The sequence below is a fragment of the Solanum stenotomum genome, chromosome 12, assembly GCF_019186545.1.
Source record: "Solanum stenotomum isolate F172 chromosome 12, ASM1918654v1, whole genome shotgun sequence".
Lineage (NCBI taxonomy): Eukaryota > Viridiplantae > Streptophyta > Magnoliopsida > Solanales > Solanaceae > Solanum > Solanum stenotomum.
The window spans coordinates 18,263,449-18,284,750 of NC_064293.1; the positions used below are offsets into that span (position 1 = coordinate 18,263,449).

At 33.4% G+C, this 21,302-nt stretch overlaps 3 protein-coding genes across 3 annotated transcripts; 2 read left to right on the plus strand and 1 right to left on the minus strand.

Moving 5' to 3' along the window:
- Positions 1-1,748: 1,748 nt before the first annotated feature.
- On the plus strand, positions 1,749-5,767 carry LOC125848548 (ribosome quality control complex subunit 2). Its single transcript, XM_049528431.1, has 7 exons — positions 1,749-1,881; positions 2,957-3,188; positions 3,619-3,669; positions 4,575-4,822; positions 5,053-5,172; positions 5,277-5,342; positions 5,429-5,767. The coding sequence occupies exons 2-7, from the start codon at positions 2,981-2,983 to the stop codon at positions 5,507-5,509; spliced, it is 774 nt and encodes a 257-aa protein (XP_049384388.1). The 5' UTR covers positions 1,749-1,881; positions 2,957-2,980; the 3' UTR covers positions 5,510-5,767.
- A 482-nt stretch (positions 5,768-6,249) lies between these two features.
- LOC125848555 (histone chaperone ASF1B-like) lies at positions 6,250-9,779 on the minus strand. Its single transcript, XM_049528435.1, has 3 exons — positions 9,642-9,779; positions 7,101-7,216; positions 6,250-7,002 (listed from the first exon to the last, which is right to left on the minus strand). The coding sequence occupies exons 1-3, from the start codon at positions 9,748-9,750 to the stop codon at positions 6,682-6,684; spliced, it is 546 nt and encodes a 181-aa protein (XP_049384392.1). The 5' UTR covers positions 9,751-9,779; the 3' UTR covers positions 6,250-6,681.
- A 7,494-nt stretch (positions 9,780-17,273) lies between these two features.
- LOC125848562 (uncharacterized) lies at positions 17,274-20,739 on the plus strand. The gene is made up of 2 exons (XM_049528443.1): positions 17,274-17,590; positions 20,466-20,739. Exons 1-2 carry the CDS (start codon positions 17,332-17,334, stop codon positions 20,618-20,620), a joined length of 414 nt encoding a protein of 137 aa, XP_049384400.1. The 5' UTR covers positions 17,274-17,331; the 3' UTR covers positions 20,621-20,739.
- The last annotated feature ends 563 nt before the right edge of the window (positions 20,740-21,302 follow it).

A 21,302-nucleotide genomic window follows, 5' to 3' on the forward strand; every position in this document is an offset into this window, starting at 1 on the left:
TCACCATGGTTGATTCTTCAGCTGATTCGATTCCGAGTGCTTCTGCATCTACTGTTAGGGTAGAAATCCCTAGTCCTTTCTACTTGCATCCATCTGAGAATGCGAGTTCATCCCTATTACCTGCAGTTTTCGATGGGACTGGTTACAGATCCTGGAGAAGAACAGTTCTCAGGGCTTTGTCTGTTAAGAGCAAGACAGGATTCATCAATGGGAAGGTTGTGAGACCTAATCCTACTGATCCCAGCTTTCAACAATGGGAAAGGTGTGATGATATGGTCATATCTTGGATCCTGAACTCCTTGTCACCAGATCTGCGTGATAGTNATGAAAAATTAAAAGAAAAAAATGTATTCATAATTTGATTAAAATTAAGACGCTCAAAGAAATAAATGTAATGTTTTTTTTTTTATGACAAGGGAAATCCGCAACCGCTATCCTTTGGGTGCGCACGGGATAAAATTCCAGGTCCCGAATCAGGTATCGAAATGGGGTCTCGAATTGAATGTCGAAATCGGATCTCGGGTCAGATCTCTCATATCGAGTCTCAGGTCGGGTTGGGTTTCGGGGTCTGAGCCATGTTCAAAAGTTGAATCCTTAGTCGAATGTTGGGGTTGGGAGTCGAGGGTGGGGTTGGGTCTCGAGTCTCGTCAAGTGTTTTTAATTCACCAATCATACACTAGAAAATATTTTTAGAAAATATTCTCCACTCACCAATAGGGGTGTGCATCGATCGATTTGGTTTTATGTATTATCGATTCGATTTTATGTTTTCGGTTTTGAAATACTCTAAACCAATAACCAAACCAATAAAATATTTTTATCGGTTTCAAATCTAACCAATAAAAAAATACTTTTAAAATAAATATATGACTTCTCCAATAATTTGATCTGACAAGACAATAATGCAACTTTACAAAACGTTCATAAGGCAGAAACAATAATAACTAAAATTAAGAGAACTATACAAGTACATAAAGAGAAATTATGAGGAATAAGTTTCTTACTTTAGATTTTGATGCTTTTTATAATATAAAGTGAACTCAAAATCACTGTAAAGTGTAAATTGATGGCTAAAAAACAAAGTCAGTAGCCTGTAAAGTATTAACATTAATATTTAATATTTATAAAGGTAACACAGTAAATTACTACTCATAATTTGAAGGATTATCGATTTATCCAATAATTGTATATCAAAAAATCAAAACTGATCCGATAACCCAATAATAATCCCATTAACTCACCAACCAAACATGAGAAAATAAGTTAGAAATCAACTTTTCCAAAAAAAAAAAAAACATTTTCCTTCCTACCAAACACACCCAAATTAGTGTTTTAGCTTCTTTAAAAAAATAAACTCATCATGTCATTAAATTTCTCTGGAAAAATACAAAATCCAGTTAAGATGACCGTTAGAGTGAAATAAATAAAGTAAAATGACTTTTAAAAGACAAAATAAACATAAATAATTTTAATGATCAATTACCACAGGCTAAACGACCAGGCAATCAACTCAAAATTATCATTCCTGTATTTTGATTGTCGTGAACCATGGAATATGTAATTTCTAGATGTGTTACTAGTAGAAAAAACAGGAATTTGTGTAAGCAATTTGGAAGGCAAAACACTAATTTTATTTTATTTTTTAAAAAAAGAAAGAGCAGCAATTAGAAGAGCAGAAAAAATACTTTTGAAAAAAAAGGAGCAACAAATTTTTATTTTTTATCTTTTTAAGAAAAAAATGAAGAAGGTAGTATACACCCAATTAAAACACGACATGTGGCATTTTGGTGCTAATCTAATTTCTATGTCCGACCAAAACCCTCCTCCGTAAGTGCTAAACCCTGCCTGCCTCCATTGCAGTCACCTCTTTCTGTTTTTCAGGTTCGTTTTTTTTTACTCTTTCTTCTTCCTTTAATTAATTGCTCTATCATGTCCATAGCATCAAACCCTTTTCTATATACATTCGACTGAGTATGTCCATCATATAATTCCACCCACTACTTTCTTGATTTTGTAGCAAATTCATATAATCATATTTGGTTGCTGTAGCCTAGAAGCTGTTTTAACTCCGACCATAGTTAGTTTCAAGTTTAGATTAAAAAAGAGGGTTTTAATTGTCACAAAGAATTAATATAACCCAACCCCAACTCCTAATTGATTACTGGTACGGTTGCGCTTTTTCTAATTTGGAGTAAATCAATGATGGGGCTTTAGCATAATTTCATATTATAGGGGTTAAAAGGAAAGGCCTTGAGAAAGAAAAGGTTTCTTTATTTCTTGTTTGTAAAGCAAAATGGAGGTCGTGTATTAGGGTACAAGCTTAGTAAGGGTAGAGTTTTGTCTTGTCTTGTGAAAATTTAGGCTTGTTAGTGCCTATCGTAGTACTACTCGTACTACCCTTGTAGTTCTTGCCTTATGTAGGTATTGTTTTTTTCTTCTTGTAGACTTTACATTGCTTTTCTTATTAACTACTATGCTTTATTCATTGTTTTCTTCATTCTTGACTACGGTTTGATGCACTTGAGCAGAGCGTCTTTCGGAAACAGTCTATCTACCTCCTTGAGGTAGTGGTAAGGTCTACGTATATTCTACCTTCCCCAGACCTCACTTAGTGGAATTTCACTAGACATGTTGCTGTAAAGCAAAGTAATCGACTTTAAGGTTGTATTCATGAATTTCTCTATATTCTCTTGTATCAAAAGTTACTATTGTCAACTCCAACTAGTTTGTGATTAAGGACAATTGATTAGTAGTAGGGATGTTGTTCTATTTTTTCAATTTAGAGTAAATGAATGATAAGGTTGGCCAAATCGCTTGTGTCTCTTATTTGCATATCTAATTCAGTAGGTGTTTTCTTTCTATAGGTCAAAAGAAAAAGGAAAAAGTATGTGTCTTTTTGTAGCAAAATAATAGACTATGTATGCTAGGTTCATGGATTTCTCTGTATTACTTGCAGTTGAGTTATAAAAGGTGGAAGAAAATGATAAAAAGGCGATTTTACAAGCTTGAACATGGTGATAGAGATGCTCCTTCGCAGTCCTCTTCATCCTCCGACTCTGAATTTGAGGCAGAGGAAACAGAAGACGAAGAGGAGGAGGAGGAGGAAGAGGAAGAGCAGGATGACAATGAAGTAAAGGAAGAGGATGATGGTGTTGCTCGTCTGACAGGAGGAAATGAATCTTCTTCGGGTATGCTTAACCTGATGATCTGCAGTTGCTCCTTGTCTGTATTGTTTGCTGACAGTTTATTACTTAGAGGGTATTTCAAGAAATGGGAATTCTCTGAAGCTTTTGTTTGATATCTTGATTAGGGAAACTTTGTCGGGTATCTTTAGACAATTCTTGATTTTAAAATCTATCAGCACTCCTAAGTTACAGTCTCTATTAAGTTATAAATTTTCCCACAAACCCCATTCTCGCACCCATAAATCTACATTGAGGTTTACTTGTGAGCATCAAAATTGAGTTACGTGTGGGAGGATGTTGAGTTATAAATTGTCGACATGCATTGTAAAATGGACTCCAATGGAGTTTGGGTGTTGGGCCACTCCATAATTCAATCACTATCCTCATGGTAGATAACAGATTTTCTCCTCCTCCTTGTTTTCATTTGCTGCAGGATATGAGAGTGAAGATAGCTCTTTCAATGAAGTTAATCTTAACTCATCAGGTTGGCTTTAGTCTGTTGTCACAAATTTTCGCTAGTTGAGTCTCATGGGAGTTTTCTGCTTGAAAATCCTACTTCTGTATACTAAAAGTATTTGTGTTGGCACTAATCCGCATACGAGAAAGGTATATTTATAAAGAATAAAAATGGAAGCTGCCATATTTCCCCATTCCTTATTTGTAGGATCAACTTTGTATACACTGCTTCCAAACGCTTACTGTTTATTAATCGGGTAATCATTTGATTGAGGAAGATTAGCAATTTGACACATTACACTGTGAATGTGGATTTACATCTAGCCAAGGAGTAAGGTGAAATTCCGTCACTCCATTTGAGGAAAAGAAGAAATGAAGTGAAGTTTGATGCTATATGTCTAACTTATTGGGAGCTGCAGCCCTACTAATCTATTACTAGTCTGGAAGCTACAGCTTTTGAGTTGTAATATGGAACTTGAAGTTTCTGCTCAATCTATGTATTGGAAATTCCATGAAATCAGAGATGTCAGTTCTTTTCTTTTGATTGATAATTCTTCATGGAGAGATGATCATATCTTAAAGATTTGGCTTTAGTGTTCATCGTAGCCATTCTCTCCCTCTGGAGTTTTAAGGCTTATTGTTGACTAATTTTGGGAAGACTGCATTCATATTTTATTTAGTATCTTCTGCTCATCGTTGTGGCATTTGGTAATTATTATAACTATCACGTCGATGAATTTAATGGAAACATAATTTTAGATTTCTTGATGTTTATTTGAATGCCAATACACTTTTAAAACTGATGAGAACTACTTTTGCTGGTATTTCAAGATGGAAACTGAAAGATCTTTTTGAACTATGATTTTCTTATCGTAATTTATATGTTAGGCTAAGTGTTTAATTCTAAGTCTTCTCTAAAATTACCACTGATAGGTCTTCCTATGAGTGATGAAGATGTTACAACTCTAAAGGACAACAAGTTTGATGGTGAAAGTTATTTGTCTGAAAAGGTCATTGCAGAATCAGATATTATGCAGAATAGTTCTATTCCCGAAGACGATGAGATTCCAAGTGATGCTTCAGATTATGTCTTGAAATGTAAATCAGTTTATAAGTGCAGGCTGTGTCCTAGAATCGTCTGCTTGACTGTTCAGACTCTAATTGCTCATCTTAAATCCAAAGTAAGCATTCAGTGTCATTGTTTTCATTTTCCAGTTGTCACTAAACTTACTTCTTCAGATCATATTCCACATAAATTTTGTAGTGCTAACACATCCCCGTTACTAGTGCATGGACTGCTACCTGCAATCTTGTTCTTTCCATGTTAAAGAATCTTAAATGCACGTTAACTTATGCACATGATTTGGACCTGCTGTGACTGATCTAACTTAAGTATCCGTATTTCTTACAGAGGCATGCCCGCTCTATAAAGCTGTTGAAAGAAGGGAGGCTTAAACTTATGTTTAATGAAGACGGAAGAATTGAGGGAGAAATTCATCCTGAGGCGGAGGATAGCCCAGTTAGAGAACAGGTTTGTCCATTTTCATTTGACTGCATGAAGAATTTTTTTGACTTCGTGAAAAAGCCTGATATCATCATAAGTTGCTTACAATCATAAATTATGAATGATAATAGAATCCTTCAGCATCAAAGAAGAAAAGCAAAGGACTGAAGAGGCAACTCAGGGAGAAGAAATATAAGGTACTTGCTAAGTTCTGGTCCTGATAGCCCATGTTTACTCGTATAATACCTCGTTAAGTCAAATAAGAATTTTAAATTTACTGCAGAATAAGGAAAACTTTTTGCCCGTGGAGAATACTGTAGAGTCGAGAAGGAACCGTTCCAGGAAGAGGCAGAAAAACAAGTGAAGAACATAGTTAGATCTCGCTTATATGCATTGAGCATGAATCTTTTCTACGAGAAATTAGAAGCAAAAGGAACTACATGTCTGATAGGGGCTGGAATTAGTTGTGTTTGCCCAACGGTGTCATCCAAAATATCACATTCCTTTTTTAAAGTTTTGATCTGAGAGAGCAATTTTGTACTTGGATGTTGGATCTAAAGCTTTGTTTCACTAGTTAGTGCATGACAAAGAGATGACATGCATTTCAAAACCTTTTGGCAAAATCTATTCTGTAAAAAATTATATTTCTGTGAAGATGTTAAGACTACATTGACAGAAACAACCCCCTCCCCTTTTTTTTTAATTTCTGCAAGGACAAACTATAAACCTTTCTTCTACTGCTTACCTTTGAAGGTATGGTTGCTGTGTTATTGTTTAGATTTTTTGTTTGTCGGGTGTATCACGTGAGATTTGCTTGTAGAATTTGAGGAATTCTGCTAGACTACCTCTTTCATTGCCTTCAAAATCATGCAAGAGCCATAATATTTTCGAAGTGGCTGAGTGCGATGGAAACCATCATATTACCATATGCTCATGCTGTTGTGATTTGGCAATTTCTTGCTTCTAATTTGTATCAGTAAGCAAACTGGGTATACATCAGTAAGGGAAAATGGTTCTAATTTGTATCAGTGTGCAGATGACCAGCATACATCAGAATAAAAGAAAATGTAACGGCACCATAAATGGTGCAGTTCATCATAAATTGACACCATCAAGATAATGTGATTCAGTAGCCAAAAATTTGATAAATGCATAAAATATTCCCTGCCTGTCTAAAACCTCACGATTCTATTACTTACAGAACTAAAATCAACGATTTTCTAAACTCACATTTTGGAGTACACTGTAAAGCTAAAGATGGTGCCATATAAAGCAGAGGTTTCGACACCATTCCTCCAAACAACCAGGTTAACAGCCACAAAATGCAACGCGTGTTCATACGCAGTTTCACATAGCTCCACTGAGATAGACGAAGACATCACAAAAAGAGGTTAATGATCATGTATTAGGATTTAGGATGAGATGATGGCCCAACAGAATGATGTTAAACTAAAAGATTAGGAGTTAGGCAAAAAGTTAACACCCTTCCACAATTAGGCCCCACCCTTCGTCTGATCCATTCTTAGTTGAAGGTAGTCACTCTTCATTCCCATCTGCTTTAGCCGTGTTATCATCAGGTGGAGGGGCAGCACCTTGCTCTCCAGTCTCGCTGTTTTCGGGGTGAAAATTGATAGGGAACTTTGTTACTCTAGGTTTGTCTGTTAGTATGTTCCTTTGAAGCATGCCAATTTTAACCGTTTGGGGAGGTTGTTGTCTCAAATTCTCATCATTGTAATCATTGTTCACATAGTAGCCAATTCGTACAAATTCTTGACCCATATAGGAACAGGTCAAAAGGAGCACAGTGACACCAAGTATATCTTCAGCACGAATTCGGGCAGGATCTGGAGGGTCCGCCTAGTATCAGAACAAGGAAAACATTACACAAATCCAATCAGCAGAAAGGCATTAGACCTAGTAAAACTTAATTAACTTGTCAAGCCACGACATGATACCTGCAATACAAAGCGGAAACCTCCAACATTGACAGGACCAACAAACACACTTTCTAGTAGTTGGTCATATGTGTCATCCTCAGCAGATCCAACATAGATGAGTTTCCATTCCAAATCTACATGCACATTAAGGCAAAAGAAACTAAGTAAAGCTGTTAAATTAACAAACATATAAATACTACCTCTTTGAAAAGAAAAGAGCAACATGTCTTTAGTTGCTTAAATTTAGATACACTCTAGAAGAACGTCTCGCAGAAAAAAGGTCAATTTGATGGGAGCATTTCTGTGTGACTGTCAAAGAATGGACCTATGTATCTTTACTGGGAAAGGATTTACAGTTCAAAGATGATTCTCTAGAATTTCAGTCCCAAAAAACAGAAAATGAACAAAAAAATACTACCTTTTTTTTAGCAAGTCGCCATTAGGGATTACACAATTACCACTTAAGGCCTCAAAATTCATTGGGGTAGTCATTGGATCTGAATTTCATTCAAATTGTGCCATACCACATGAAAGAAAGAATCTGAATTTCCAAGGTATGCATATGAAATAAAAACTCCATAATAGCAGTTAACTCTGTTCCTCGAAACAATCTGTTGTATGTCATAAATAAAGTGTCCTTGAAGAAGAATAAATGAAGAGGGATTTTTTTCCAGTTACTTCTCAAAACTCACAGAAGTATTCATATTGTCAATAAATATGACAGTTAATTGAGAAAACATCGCCTCTAGAAAATTTAGAATCAGTAAGCAGTTCAGGTGGAATAGAAGTTTCCCTACCAATTGCTAAACTATTAAGTACATTCCCTTCCAAAGCCAACATCCTAAAGAATTTATATAGTTAAGACACATGACCAAAGAGAAACTACAGAGATAAGTTCATTAATTCTATGCTTTACCCTGCAGAATCGAAAGAGGAGCATAGGATGCTATTACAATAACAGATGTCACATGGTACTAAACATTTTGTCAAGAGTTTTTCACCATTAGTAGTATTGTAAGTACTCTCGCAATAGATCATGAAATATTTTTATGAAAATAGTAGTTTATATCTAACATTCTCAACGTGAAATCTGAACTATAAAGTTGGGCTTTCTTCAGGCTGGTGCTAGAACTAACAACACTGACACCACTACCCTCACCTCAAACCAACTTCAAACTGCTTTTGTGTTACATGTAAATGGTCTAAATTAGATCATCTAGCAATAGGGAGTAATTGCAAACAAAATAAAATGCAGAGGCACGCAAGAAGCAGCACAAGCTTCAGAAATCAAAATGTGGACAATATTCTACAACATATGACTTAGATAACTGAACTGCACAGAAAACTTTCAATTAATTGGTTTAAGGAACTGCTTTATTTAGCAACCGTAAGGATCCATGGAAAGTGAGGCGTAAGATTATGGTGCAACCTTATGGGAAATGGAAGAGGAAACATCCTGAAATCATGTAATACATTTTATATCTGGTCTAGTAATAATTTAGCATGTATGTCTAGTAAAATTCATGAAACCATGACCTTCAGGAAATCTACAGCACAGTGTAGAGGTGGATCCATGATTTAAACTTGATATGTTAGACCTTTAAGGTTTCTTCGAACTTATCATTATACTTCTGAACTATGGGTTGGGTTCAAATCTATTTTGGTGAGATATTAGTGAGTTTTCTATGTGAGTTGGCGCTCCGCATCGAAAAACTAGGTTAAAATGAACCTGTTTCCTAAGATCTACATCAGCCTCTGGCACATGTGTTCTTCTATCCAACTGGCTACTGATTAATAGCCTGAAAAAAAATACTTACACCACGCCCACTTCCATTCCATGAGTAATGCGAAGTTTCCTCAGAGATTCCTAATGTTTTACTGATTGTGGCACTAATGATCAGAGTTATTAAAGGCGAAAAGCGCAAAAAAGCTCTAAGGTCCATTGGACAAATAGCTATGATATATGAAGACAACTAGCTTAATTAAACGTTATCTCATTAATATAAGTCAGAAATAGTACTGCATTAATCATATATATCAGGAATCCTTTACAAGCTCTCCAATAAAGTAAAAAAAATTAACACACTATAGGCACAATAACCATTTCATATCTACTTTTGGAATATTAGAAAAACAGAAATCTCGGATGTACAAATCTAAAGTTCTCCATTCTCTGCTATATTTACCTAGAAACAACTAATTTCTTTCAATTATCAACAGAGTCGATAACATTGTACTCTAACAAAATTGAGAGTCAAATTTCTGAATACAAAAGGCAATAACTAACCACTAGGTCTTCGAGATGATACAAGCACAAACAGGAGTAAATTATAGCACAAAAGGATTTATGAAAAAAAGTTCGATAGATAGTAAACAATTCATTGATGATTAATTATCAACGAATTAAAGACATTGTAAACAACTTTCGTATATGACTAAACAAAACCCTAACCATATCTCCGAGAGGATATAATCAAAGAAAAAAAAAAGAAAAATCATACTAATACAGATGAATTACAAGATTCAACAGAAAAAATGAAGTAAGAGAGATAAAGTCACCTTCTTTGAGAGCAGTAACGCAGTCATAAGTGATTTCAAACTTCAGTGGCGAAAGGAACGACGATGGATTATTTAGCACGGTGATGTTTGTAACATTCACAGCACTCATGATTGCGTTATTCGAGCGGCTGAGCTCAAGTTAATTAGTGGTCTAAAGTTAAAAATAAATATTAAGTCTTAAATTATTAATTTTTTAGAAAAAAAAGTATCAAAAATATTTTTAAATTTGACGTGAATTATTAATTTCATGACGAAAGGGAGTTGCTCGGATGGTAAGCACCCCTCACTTTCAACCCGAAAGTTGTGAGTTTGAGTCACCAAGGGAGCAAAAGGTGTGGGAGCTCCTAGGGAGGGTAAAAAATAAAAATAAATAAATTTTTTTTATTAATTTCATATTTGAACCTTTGTTTGGATGGTTATTATGTGTTATTTCATAATATATCGTATTGTATACATAAATACACCTCTTTTACTTTGTTGAGATGATTGTTACATGTTATTTGATAATGTATCGTTAGAGCTGTCAAAAAGGATCGGTCCAGCCCCATTCGGCTCAAACCTTGCAGGCTAAGAAATTTGAAGGGCTGGGGTGGGCTGGCCCTTCATTCAGAAGGGCCTGAAAATGCCCAACCCAAACCTAGAAGGGCCGAGGGTTGGGGCGGGCTAGTCCTTTTTTTTCTTTTTTCATTTTTTTTCTTTTCAAACTTATAATTCTATAATATCAAGAAAACGAGAAGATTTTCAAATCAAATATGGCAACAATGGTATTGTTTTAATAACACTAGCAAAAAGTCTAGTGTAATAAGCATGTATCTCCCATACCAGATACGCGAGCGAGATAAAAGAGTGACAAGCAAGATTGGATGGAGGTGAGGGCACGAGATTTGTCTATGCATCCTAGATACATGTGAATCTACTTGGATAGAGTGTATCTAGAAAGATTAACCTAATTTTGACTCTATATATTCCGAGATACAGGTATCTCGACGTACCAAAATTTGGTAAGGTTCATAATATTACAACATAGCGTGTATTTAAGTAATTAGATTTTATACTAGTGAGATTATTGTAAGTTACCCTTAAATAAAAAGTTTTGGCCTATGGGCCGACCCCGATCAAACCTCAAGGGCCAAGGGCTTGTAAGCCCTAGTTTTAAATGTGCTTGAGGTATATCTCAACCCTACCCTAATAACAGGTTGTGTTGGGCCGGCCCCACGGACTAAGCCCATTTTGACGGCTTTATGTATCATATTCTATTGTATAAATACACCCCTAAATTTTCGTCAAGTTTAGGAGTGCTTTTTCAACACGTCTCTTGATTTTTTTATGAAGATTTAAGAGTTTGAGACCACTTGTTATATCATGTGACAAATCGAGGTGTATCTAAGTTTTGTTAGTCAAGTACAAGGATGTTTTTGAAACTATTAATAGTCGGGTACAAAACAAATAATTTGCGATATATATATATTTAAAGTTTACTACTCTAGTTTTTTAAGAGATAAAATTGTTAATATATTTAAAATTATTTTTAAGATAAAAGCATTTTGTCCAATTTCGATTTGAGACAAAATTTTAAAAAGATATATGCTAAAATATTTTTTAATCTTTTGATCTTAAACAAAGAGACAAAAAGTACACTAATATTACAAACACGAGGGACTATTAGTGCTCCATATAAAACAAGGATGACTTTGAGTCTTAACCTAAAGATAATGAACTATTTTGGATTAAGACTCAAAGTCATCCATAAATTTTCATTATGGAGCACTAATAGTCTCTTATGTTTGCAGTATTCATGTATTTTAATCCGAAAAAATTACTTGGATGAGTACTTTTTAATAAATAATTATTGATTTTAACAATATTTTTTATTTATTTTATAGCAATACATAACAATATTATAATAAATTTGCAATATTTATTAAAAGTGAATTATGTATGCAATATATATATATTATAATTATTTTAAAAATATATTATGTTTGGTAAGAAATTGACACATTGTATAAAAATGTGTGATAAATGTATTATATATCAATAAAACTTGTATTATATATGTTTAATAAAACTTGTATTATGTGTGTTTTATAAATTATTCTCTATAAATATTAAAACTGTATTATAAATGTATTAAAAATGATCAAGTGAAAAAATATGTGATTGCTATAAATGATAAATATTCTTTTAATATAGTATATTTATGTAAATTTCCCTTTTAATCCTTGCCAAAACTTTTGCCTATCTTTTAGTATTTATTTGTCCAAAATTTTATATACGAAGCGTTCAATCGTTTTTTTATATAATTAGATGAAATAATAATCTTATGTGAGAGAAGGTGAAAAGAGAAAATGTTCTTTAATGTTTTGAAATAATCTTAAAAAAAGAATAAGATAAACAAATTGAAAGACACAAGGTAATTTTTTTTATAAATAAATACTTATAATAATAATAATTCTACTATTACTGAAAAATGAGATCCTTAAATTTTGAGCCCTAAAACAAATGCCTTATTTTTAAAAGCATTGAGCTATCCATAAGTGATAAAGTTTACTATGTGATAATTCTCGCCATAAGATTTAGAGAAGAGAAAGTTAGAGAGATTTCGAAACTTACATGAAATTATTCGAAGTGATAAAACTGAAAAATTGCGAGAGAAGGAACAATATCGAGGCAAATACAAAAAAGAGAGAGACGAAGCAGCTCAGTTTTGTGAAGGGGAAAGTAGAAATGGCCTAATCTTTGATTTGATGACCGGTTAATCTTGGAGCTACAGGGTATATCCGGTTTCATGTTTTGGCGGGAGTTTGGCTTATTTCGTTTGTGGATAATTGGAAGGCCCTTTAAAGCCCAAAGTTTAGTTATCCCTTTGGGATTACCGGAAAAAAGGCCAAATAAGTTTCGATACTAATTAGAGCAACTTTCACATATAGCAAACACAAAATTCATATTTGTATGCTATAGCAAAGTTTGCATAATTGTGTTCCATAGCAAACATAAATATGTATATTTCGCTATACATATAAAAAGGAAAACAGTTGTATAATCTGTTTTGGTATACATATATAAAAAGATCAATTGTATAAAGTGAGAGAGGCGAGTGAGTGAGTGAGATTTGGGAGAGGGGAACGAAAATATATGTACATATACAATTTTCACGCATTTTATACATTTGCGTTTTTGTATAAAGTGAGAGAGGCAAGTGAGAGAGCGAGATCTGGGAGAGTGGCGAGCGAGATCTGGGAGAGGGAAGAGGGGAACGAAAATATATGTATATATACAATTTTCTTTTGCTTTATACAAACACAAACGCATTTTATACAATTTGCGTTTTTTGTATAAAGTGAGAGAGGTGAGTGAGAGAGCGAGATCTGGGAGAAGGGAGAGAGGGGAACGAAAATATATGTATATATACAGTTTTCTCTTGCTTTATACAAACACAAATGCACTTTATACACTTGCGTTTGTATTAAAAACGAGAGAGGCGAGGGAGAGAACGAGAGTGGCGAGGGAGATTCACCAGGAGAGAGGTGAAATAACAACAGTTTGCTATGAGGTACAATTAAATCAAACTATATTTATATCATTTAATTTGAATTAATAATTGCTATTATATACAATTTTCCCTACTAATTATTGGTTTACACAAATATCCCTTTTAGGTTTTCATTTTAAATTTGTCCCTATTTTTAAAGTTAGTGTGAATATAACTCTCAACAATTAGAGTAAATTTTAGGTTTAGCAAATATAAAAATTATATTTATATGTTATAACTATAGTTTGTATAATTGCGCACCATAACAAATTTTATATTTACTATGACTATTAATCTGTATATTTCGAAATACATATACATAAAAATCTTTGTATATTTCGGTATACAAATTAAAACATAGCAATTGTATATAAACAAAATTACTACATATATACAACATATATGTATACCGAATGAGTATATTTGTATATTTCGGTATACAAATGGGTCCTGCAATTAATTTTTATACAACACATAAGTATACTGAATGGGTCTATTTGTATATTTCGGTATACAAATGAGATGGCAAAAAACATGAGATGTTTGCTACGAATTACAAATAAAAGAAACTATGGCTCTATCATTTAATTTGAATTAATAGTTTGTTATTTCATACAATTTTTTTCAAAAATTATCCTTCCGAACGATATAAAGTTTTTTATAGGGAAAATTACATGGTTAAGCAAATATATATTAGTTAATTAGTCATCATAGCTATAGTTTTAGTTAATTACCACTCACGATCAACATTTAGTGATAATTACGTGGGTTGAGATTTCGAGGAATATTGTATAATTCGAATTTGTATAACTTTTGTATAATGTAATTTTGTATAACATAATTTGTACGATTGTTTAAAGTTCAGATGTTTGTATTTGTATAAATTTATTATTTCGAGTTTATAAAAAATAGCTCAATTATACAAACGTATCTGCAAATTATACAAACAAAATAGCTTAAACTGTAGCTACAATCCGTAAATATGCAAACTATAACTATGAAGCATAATTAAATTTATAATAGTGGCTATTTGCTAAAATTCCCCTTTTCTTTAAGACTGTCATTTTGTTCAAAAAAAATAATTCAAACTATTGTCTAAAAGATCCATGAGTTGAAAGAAAATGAAAAGAAAGTCATTTACACATTTATTTAGTTATTTGGGAACCACTAAACATAGTGGATATTTTATTTATAAAATAATAAATGTTGGTTCAAGAAGCCAAAACAACATCCCAAATCAAAAGCAAATAAAAAGAAAAAACAACCATTAAAAGGAAACAAAAATAGAAACTTGTAGCTGCTATGTCCGAAGACCATCAATCTTGCAAGGATTTTGCATCTTCTTAAGTAAAAGGTGGAAATTATATTGGATGAAATAAACTATTTCCGAAAGTTAAAATGGTGTTTAAATAGGTATATACATTGTCTTATTTTTATTTTGTAAGAGTCAAATGGATAAGTTTTTTTTGTTTTCCATCTGGTGTTCGGATCCCACATTGGAGCTTCGATTAAATTTGAATTGCACATTGTAGGATCCATTCGGGGGTGAAAATGGATAAGTTGATGATATGAGAAACTTCCCTTGAACTACATTGAAACCACAAATTGGACTTGGATTTCTTTTCCAAGTTCAAGTTCAAATTGAGTTCTCAATTTGACAAACAAATTTACTGTAATAGAATGTGGAAACTTCTTGATTTGCCAGTGAAAATCCACAAAACAACATTAATTGTCACATTTTGAGGTGTTTAGATTAATTTATATATATTATATGAATAACTTTTATGGTCATTCAACTATATCAAATTATTTATTAAAGTCACTCATATTTATTTAGTATCAATAAATTCACTCAATGTAATTTATTTATAAAGTTATTATAGCAAAAAAAAAAAAAAACACTTAAGAAATAATTACATAGACATCACCTCAAGTTATTATATATAATAACGTTTTTTATTCATTTTCGTTTTTAAGAAAGCATACGTCAATAAAGGCCTCACATGCACTATAGTAGATTCACATGCCAGCTTGCCCAAAAGAATCGAGTAGTGCTGGAAACAATATTCAATTGATTGGTCCGAGGTTATCGAAGAAAAAGAGAACTATTTAATCAATTTCAAGGATTCAAATTATGAATTAGAATAGAGGTGAGGTGCCAGGCAAAGAGTGCAGCCAAGAATAGTGAAACTAAGAGTACCACAAATTACCATGAAGAAGAATTCAACAATTTGAGATACATAATCTATTTTTTTTCTTATGTTTCTTGACATAACATGTACTTGTTGTAGTAGTTGAGTAGTAATTCCAACCCTGCTTACATGCTAAAGATTTCTCCAATCTTCACTTTTTCTACCCTTTTCCTCAAAACTTGTAAATGTGCATGCCATGATTTCCTGCCCTTTTTTCCAACTTCAAAATCAAGACATATCATCACCAAATTAATCATCAAATTAAACAAGTTCCCAATTAACGTAGATAGGCGCACCGTCACTACTAAAAATAAAAACAAAGGTTTTTTCCATCGTGAATTAATGACAAGTTTATGCTATAAAACATGATTTACTCCTTGTTCCCACCGAACCAACTCACGGACTGAGAAATGCATGGAGAAAATAGATTCTCATTGAAATAGTGGAAAAGTACTTCATAATTTTTCTGTATGAAAATATTACTAGTACTATGTTTTTCTTTTTTCATTAATCCAATCAAAATATCTATAAGAATAGTCACTAAGTAGGAAAATAGTGATTTTTTAGTAGTGCCTGCGCACGATAATAATAGTAAAACAAAATACCTTCATCTTTATTGCTCTGAGCTCTGACTTGTGATAGTTTTTATTGATCATCCTACATTTCCTAGATGGAAAATTAATAATGATTGGATAACTAATAGTTGAAAAGGCCATTAATTTTTACCTTGGTTTTAACATAACGTAGCCAAGAGGAAGCTATAATGATGGAGTATTCTCAATTTCCATGCTTCAATGTGTGTTTAATTATTCACTTCTTATATAGAGAAGTACTTTTTTGATACACACTAATTAGTTCACCAATTAGGCAACAATTAGATAGCTAGAGAGATGGGTTGCAATAATGCCACGAAGTTGTCTACAAGATCACGGGAAATAATTAGCACCAAATCAAAAAAAATTAAACAAAGAAAGCAACAGATGCCCTTTTTTAGGTGTGTCACCAATAATATCTGTTAACTATAGGGTTAACAACGATTTTCCATCAGAAATTTTGAAGGAAATTAAGAAGACTTAAAATCACAACATTTAAAAAAATAAAAGACCTTCGTAAAGATTGATTTGGGACCCAAGCCCAATTAACAGCTAGCTAAAAGGACGATCGATGAGAAAGAACGGTTTATGTAGATTGTTGAGAAGAATGTCTAGTCTTTTCATATTTTTTTTTGAGTCTAAGCTTCTAATCTCCCTTCTAATTATTGCCCTTCAATATTTTCTTTATTTTACTATTTCATTGTTGTTATGCAATTTCTTTATTAGTTCTATTTTCTTGTTGTAACTTAGAGCTTAGTGATTATAATATATGAAAGTTTCTAGTGAAACTGGAGTTATTATATTTTGATAGAGAAAGCTATGAAATGATTGGTGATTTTTATTTTTTACTTTCTTGAATAGGGAATTTTTTCTGAATTTTATTTGCTATAGAAGTTGGTGGGACCAAACACAATAAACCTAGTTGAGTTCAGTACTAGTATTTTTACGAAATTAACGGTAACACACTATAATTGGAAATTATCTAGAACTCGTTACAGCATGAATCCAATTGTTATTTTCTTTTACCATAAAAATGTACAAGCAACTAAATATCATTGAAAATTATATTGGGTGAAAAATTATCACATTAACACAGAAACAAAATGACGAAATGAAGTAGTGGTACCAACAAAAAAAAAAACATAACATAACAGATGAGGTTACTACTTCTTTTTAATAAAAATTGTGCTTAAATTTCAACCAGAAAAAGTTCATTCATGTGGATCATTACCTATATTAAAATTAATCGATTTCAATATGAGTATCAACGTCCGAATGGGTAACCCAAAGACAAAAAATATAGTATGTAGGCAAGGCCCGCTAAGCCTCCGATTTCTTTGCTAAAATCCTGTGTGTCTGTTATAGCTAGCTCCATGTTCATGGCCATGTCCACCCAATTATGTCCAAATCATGTAATCCCATATGCAAATTCTTCAACCTCTCATCCAAATCGAACCACCATCAGCTCAATTTCGATTATTGATTTGGGGAAACGGCGCCTAACGAGATTGTCAGTTCAATGCTCTGAGAAACAAACACAGAACCTCCGCACTTGCAAGAATTGCAAGGCCCAGTTCGACCCTTTGCTCAATCACCCTCGTGCTTGCCGTTACCACACTGCTCATTTTGGAGGTACCCTTCTGAATGTTTTGTAAAATATGGGTCAAGTCTCATTGTCGTTGAAAACTTCTGATTATTATAGTTTGAATTCGTTTTCTGTAGCTGAAAGGGTGAGTAATAATACCATGTATTGCAAAGGAAGATTGTTATAATGCCAAAATAGGTAGATAAAAGCTTTATTTTTGCAATTCCTATAGTTACTCTATGTTTTTCTGTAAAGTATCAAATTTTCCAATCTTTGTACATTAATTACGGGAAAGGAAAAAGAAAATAGCAAATCTTAGCAACCTGCTATAACGAGATAAATCACAAATTCATTACACTGTCACCTTTATATAACTTAAATCCCATCTCCATAAGGGGTTGTGTGTAATTCTTGCAAGGTAACTCAAAGTAGTAGTAGGTAGTACTTTTGGAAAATTTCGGACATTTCCTTTCACGTTTGACTCCGTAACACTGACTTGCCTTGTGGTTTATGATATTACGTTTATCTTCCTTATTTTGATTTTTCTATTTAAGTTTAAGGCAACTAAGATTCACAAATTCCAATTACCTTCTGGCAATAAGATGCTTTATGGTAATTCCAGTTCTGTAGTTCAGTTTTGAACATAAAACAGTGCAAGCAGAATAGCAAGAGCGACTTTCAATTCATATTGATTCTGTGGGTTTATCAGTGCTAGTTGATGGCAAGCGACTTCCCTCACTGAATGGGTGCATTGACCACTGCAATCTTACAGAAAATTCCAACAACGTAAAAAGAGCCACCATTTCATATGTATCATGTCCTTATCTTCTTCATCAAACAGCAACCTGTGTGTTTATTATTTAGTGCTAATGTAGTTACTTCCTCTGGTGCTTGATCTTGCACACAAAATATGTGGGAAGGGGAAGGGAAGTAGGACTGTAGGAGGAGCATTGCTGTTCTAGGATAGGTGCTAAGTCACTTCCGAAGATGTCTGCCGGCAAGTTTTTGAGGGGTCAACAACAGAGGTCTATCGATTGGTCTCAATGTTACAATGAAATTAAAATAAGATAGGTAAGCGAAATATCATAAACCATCAGGGATGTTAGCTTTACCAAGCCAATCCTGCGGGAAGGTCTCTGTAATTATTGCCATGCCAGGCAAACTTGTGGATAATAAAATTGGACAAAGAGAGTACTGGGAAGGATATATTGTGGTTTTCGCAAACTCTTTTAAGAGCTGTCAAGTTCTTATAATATGTTGTTTTGAGTATAACATGACTACCCTGAACATGTTAAAAATTGAGAGTGTTTTTAACTTGCATTAGTGTTTCCATTAATAGCGGCTTAGTTAACCACCATTGACTCATACTTAAGCTTGCTGATAATGACTCCTCTTAGGCTTTTATCCTTCCTTATCTAGTTATATTTCTTGAGGCTCGTGGCAGCGTCATTATGTATTTGGACAATTCAGCAGTCCCATCTTTATCTTATGCAGGAATGTGGAGTGCAGCATTAGATTGAATTTGTTAGGCTTTTGTGAGTTAAAAATTCTATCTGGTAAAGGCTAAACTTTTAGATTGAATTGGGTTTAGCCATTTAGGCTTCTCTAAGTTGAAACTGGTTCCATCCCGTTAAGATATTGGTGGCAGCGTTGCCCTGATTCTCCTTTTATTTTATACATTGTCATCAGTTTCCTTTTCTTTTTGGGTTCATAACATAAGCAGATTTGTCAGGTGCCTCCTAAGTTTGATTAGAAATTGTTTGACAGTGTAGGGAGAGATGTGAGATTTAGATAATCCCTAATTATTCAGTAGTGGAATGTCCGATTTAAATGGGCATGTGACTGAATGAAACTAGTTTGAGATTGATGTGTAGCGATTGTGTTGTTGTGGAAAGGCAGCTAGTTTTGCCTTCCCTGCTCAATGAAGAACTTTTCTGTTCTGATTCCCTACTATGTTCAACCAATCAGTTTATTTTAGAAATGTTCTTTCTTTAGTTAAGAAATATGGTAGGTTATTAGTAAATTTTAGGATTAAAGATTTCGCTGAAGGAGAGAGTAGAAATAGAATCTCTCTTTAAGTTTATATATACTTGGATGGATTAGTTAGTTTTGGATGGAAGATATTAGTTCCTTTGTTCTTTCTTTCTTTTTAATTAATAATTAATATCAGTGGTGACCAGACCAACATACTCAGCACTTCGATTCCATCTTGTCCAACCTGCTAGCACAAGTTGCCAAGGTAATCTTACCCACCATTGGAGCAGGTGGGTACACACCAAGTGTTGTAACTAGGATTCCTTCTGAGTTGATAAAGTATTGATTTGCAATAGTCATCTCTAGAATGCATCAACTTTAAGATTAGGACCATGGTCGCAGTTCCATAGACCATATATATATATATATTAGCCTTTCTCGATATAATTAACACTTTGTAAGCTACTAAAACCTTCTTCCCTTGATGTAGGCCAGGCAAAATAGGACGGTGGAGCATTAGATCTTAGTTAATGAAAATTTATGTAAGATGAACCGAATATCTCCCTGGTGATGTTTCATGTGTGTGAAGTGAACGTCACTGATAAAAAAGCTGCTCCAATAAAATAGGGTAAACAACTCATGTAGCGATTCTTTCCACAGGAAAAATATCAATGCAACTTCTGCAGAATTTACCATCGGTAATACTAGTTAAGTGATATATGTTATTCCTCTTTTCATATACCTGTTGCATTTGCATTGGCTTTGAATGGAACTATGGAAGGTACTTTTGATTTATTCCTAGCTATTATCATTTCTCATGTTGTACTGGTGTGAATAATAAATAAAATGCAGGAACATTGTGTTATCACTTCCTTACGCCCTTCTGCTTGTTTTACGCTGAAGGATATTATCTTGCATCTTAACCCGTCATCTTTGTTCTTCAAACAGGAGAAACAAGGAGGAAGTTTGAGAGTGTTTATTCCGGTGGCACCATGGACACCCCTGATGGTGGTAAAGTTTTTCAATACTGGCATTGCTGTGGGTCTGAAGATCCTTTTGACGCTGGTTGCACAGCTGCACCTCATGCTTCTTATGATGATTGATACATTGATTCTTAAGCACTTTAGCCAATTCACAAGTCGAATCTCATGTTGTATCTCTATAATTTTTCTTAGTCCTTTTCTCATAATTGTACAACACGCATAGCTTAATACAATTTCGGGAAAATTCCCCCTGAACTTGTTACGAAAAGTTAGTTACACGCGTATACTATTGTAACGACCTATTACAAACTTGAATTACTTGAAAGTGAATATATTTCAACCTAACGCACATACAACCAGTCACATGATGAGAAAGTGTTTCACACTCGTGTCACGTCATTACTGTGTCATTGTCACATCAATAATTATGTCAGATTTTTTTAAAAAAAAATTCCATGTCACCCAATTTCTTCTTCTTCTTCCCTATACATCATCAAATCCACCATTAAATCACTACCATTATTGCTATTATCATTAAATGCACTTTTTCACCACCATAGATTTCACCACTGGAATATTCCCACAACCATTGTCATCATAAAAAATCAATAACAAACATCATAAATTTAACTAAATTACCATCAGAATCATATCACTATCATTGAAATTCATCACAATCATAATCATAAATTCACTATCCACATCAAAATCATGAGTTTCATTTTCATTATCGAAATTAAAGGTCATACCACCACTAATTTTCCACCCATCACGAAACCCGTCACAAAAAACTATCACATTA

What these genes read in the sequence shown, in the direction of transcription:
- LOC125848555 (XM_049528435.1), bottom strand. Translation starts at nt 9,750, where the DNA reads ATGAGTGCTGTGAATGTTACAAACATCACCGTGCTAAATAATCCATCG. An exon ending in CGTTACTGCTCTCAAAGAAG is followed by an intron (nt 7,217 to 9,641) that starts GTGACTTTATCT and finishes ATGTGCATGTAG; the next exon opens with ATTTGGAATGGAAACTCATC. An exon ending in GTTTCCGCTTTGTATTGCAG is followed by an intron (nt 7,003 to 7,100) that starts GTATCATGTCGT and finishes TTCTGATACTAG; the next exon opens with GCGGACCCTCCAGATCCTGC.
- LOC125848562 (XM_049528443.1), top strand. Translation starts at nt 17,332, where the DNA reads ATGTTCATGGCCATGTCCACCCAATTATGTCCAAATCATGTAATCCCA. An exon ending in CCACACTGCTCATTTTGGAG is followed by an intron (nt 17,591 to 20,465) that starts GTACCCTTCTGA and finishes TTCTTCAAACAG; the next exon opens with GAGAAACAAGGAGGAAGTTT.
- LOC125848548 (XM_049528431.1), top strand. Translation starts at nt 2,981, where the DNA reads ATGATAAAAAGGCGATTTTACAAGCTTGAACATGGTGATAGAGATGCT. An exon ending in AGTTAATCTTAACTCATCAG is followed by an intron (nt 3,670 to 4,574) that starts GTTGGCTTTAGT and finishes TACCACTGATAG; the next exon opens with GTCTTCCTATGAGTGATGAA. An exon ending in TTGCTCATCTTAAATCCAAA is followed by an intron (nt 4,823 to 5,052) that starts GTAAGCATTCAG and finishes TATTTCTTACAG; the next exon opens with AGGCATGCCCGCTCTATAAA.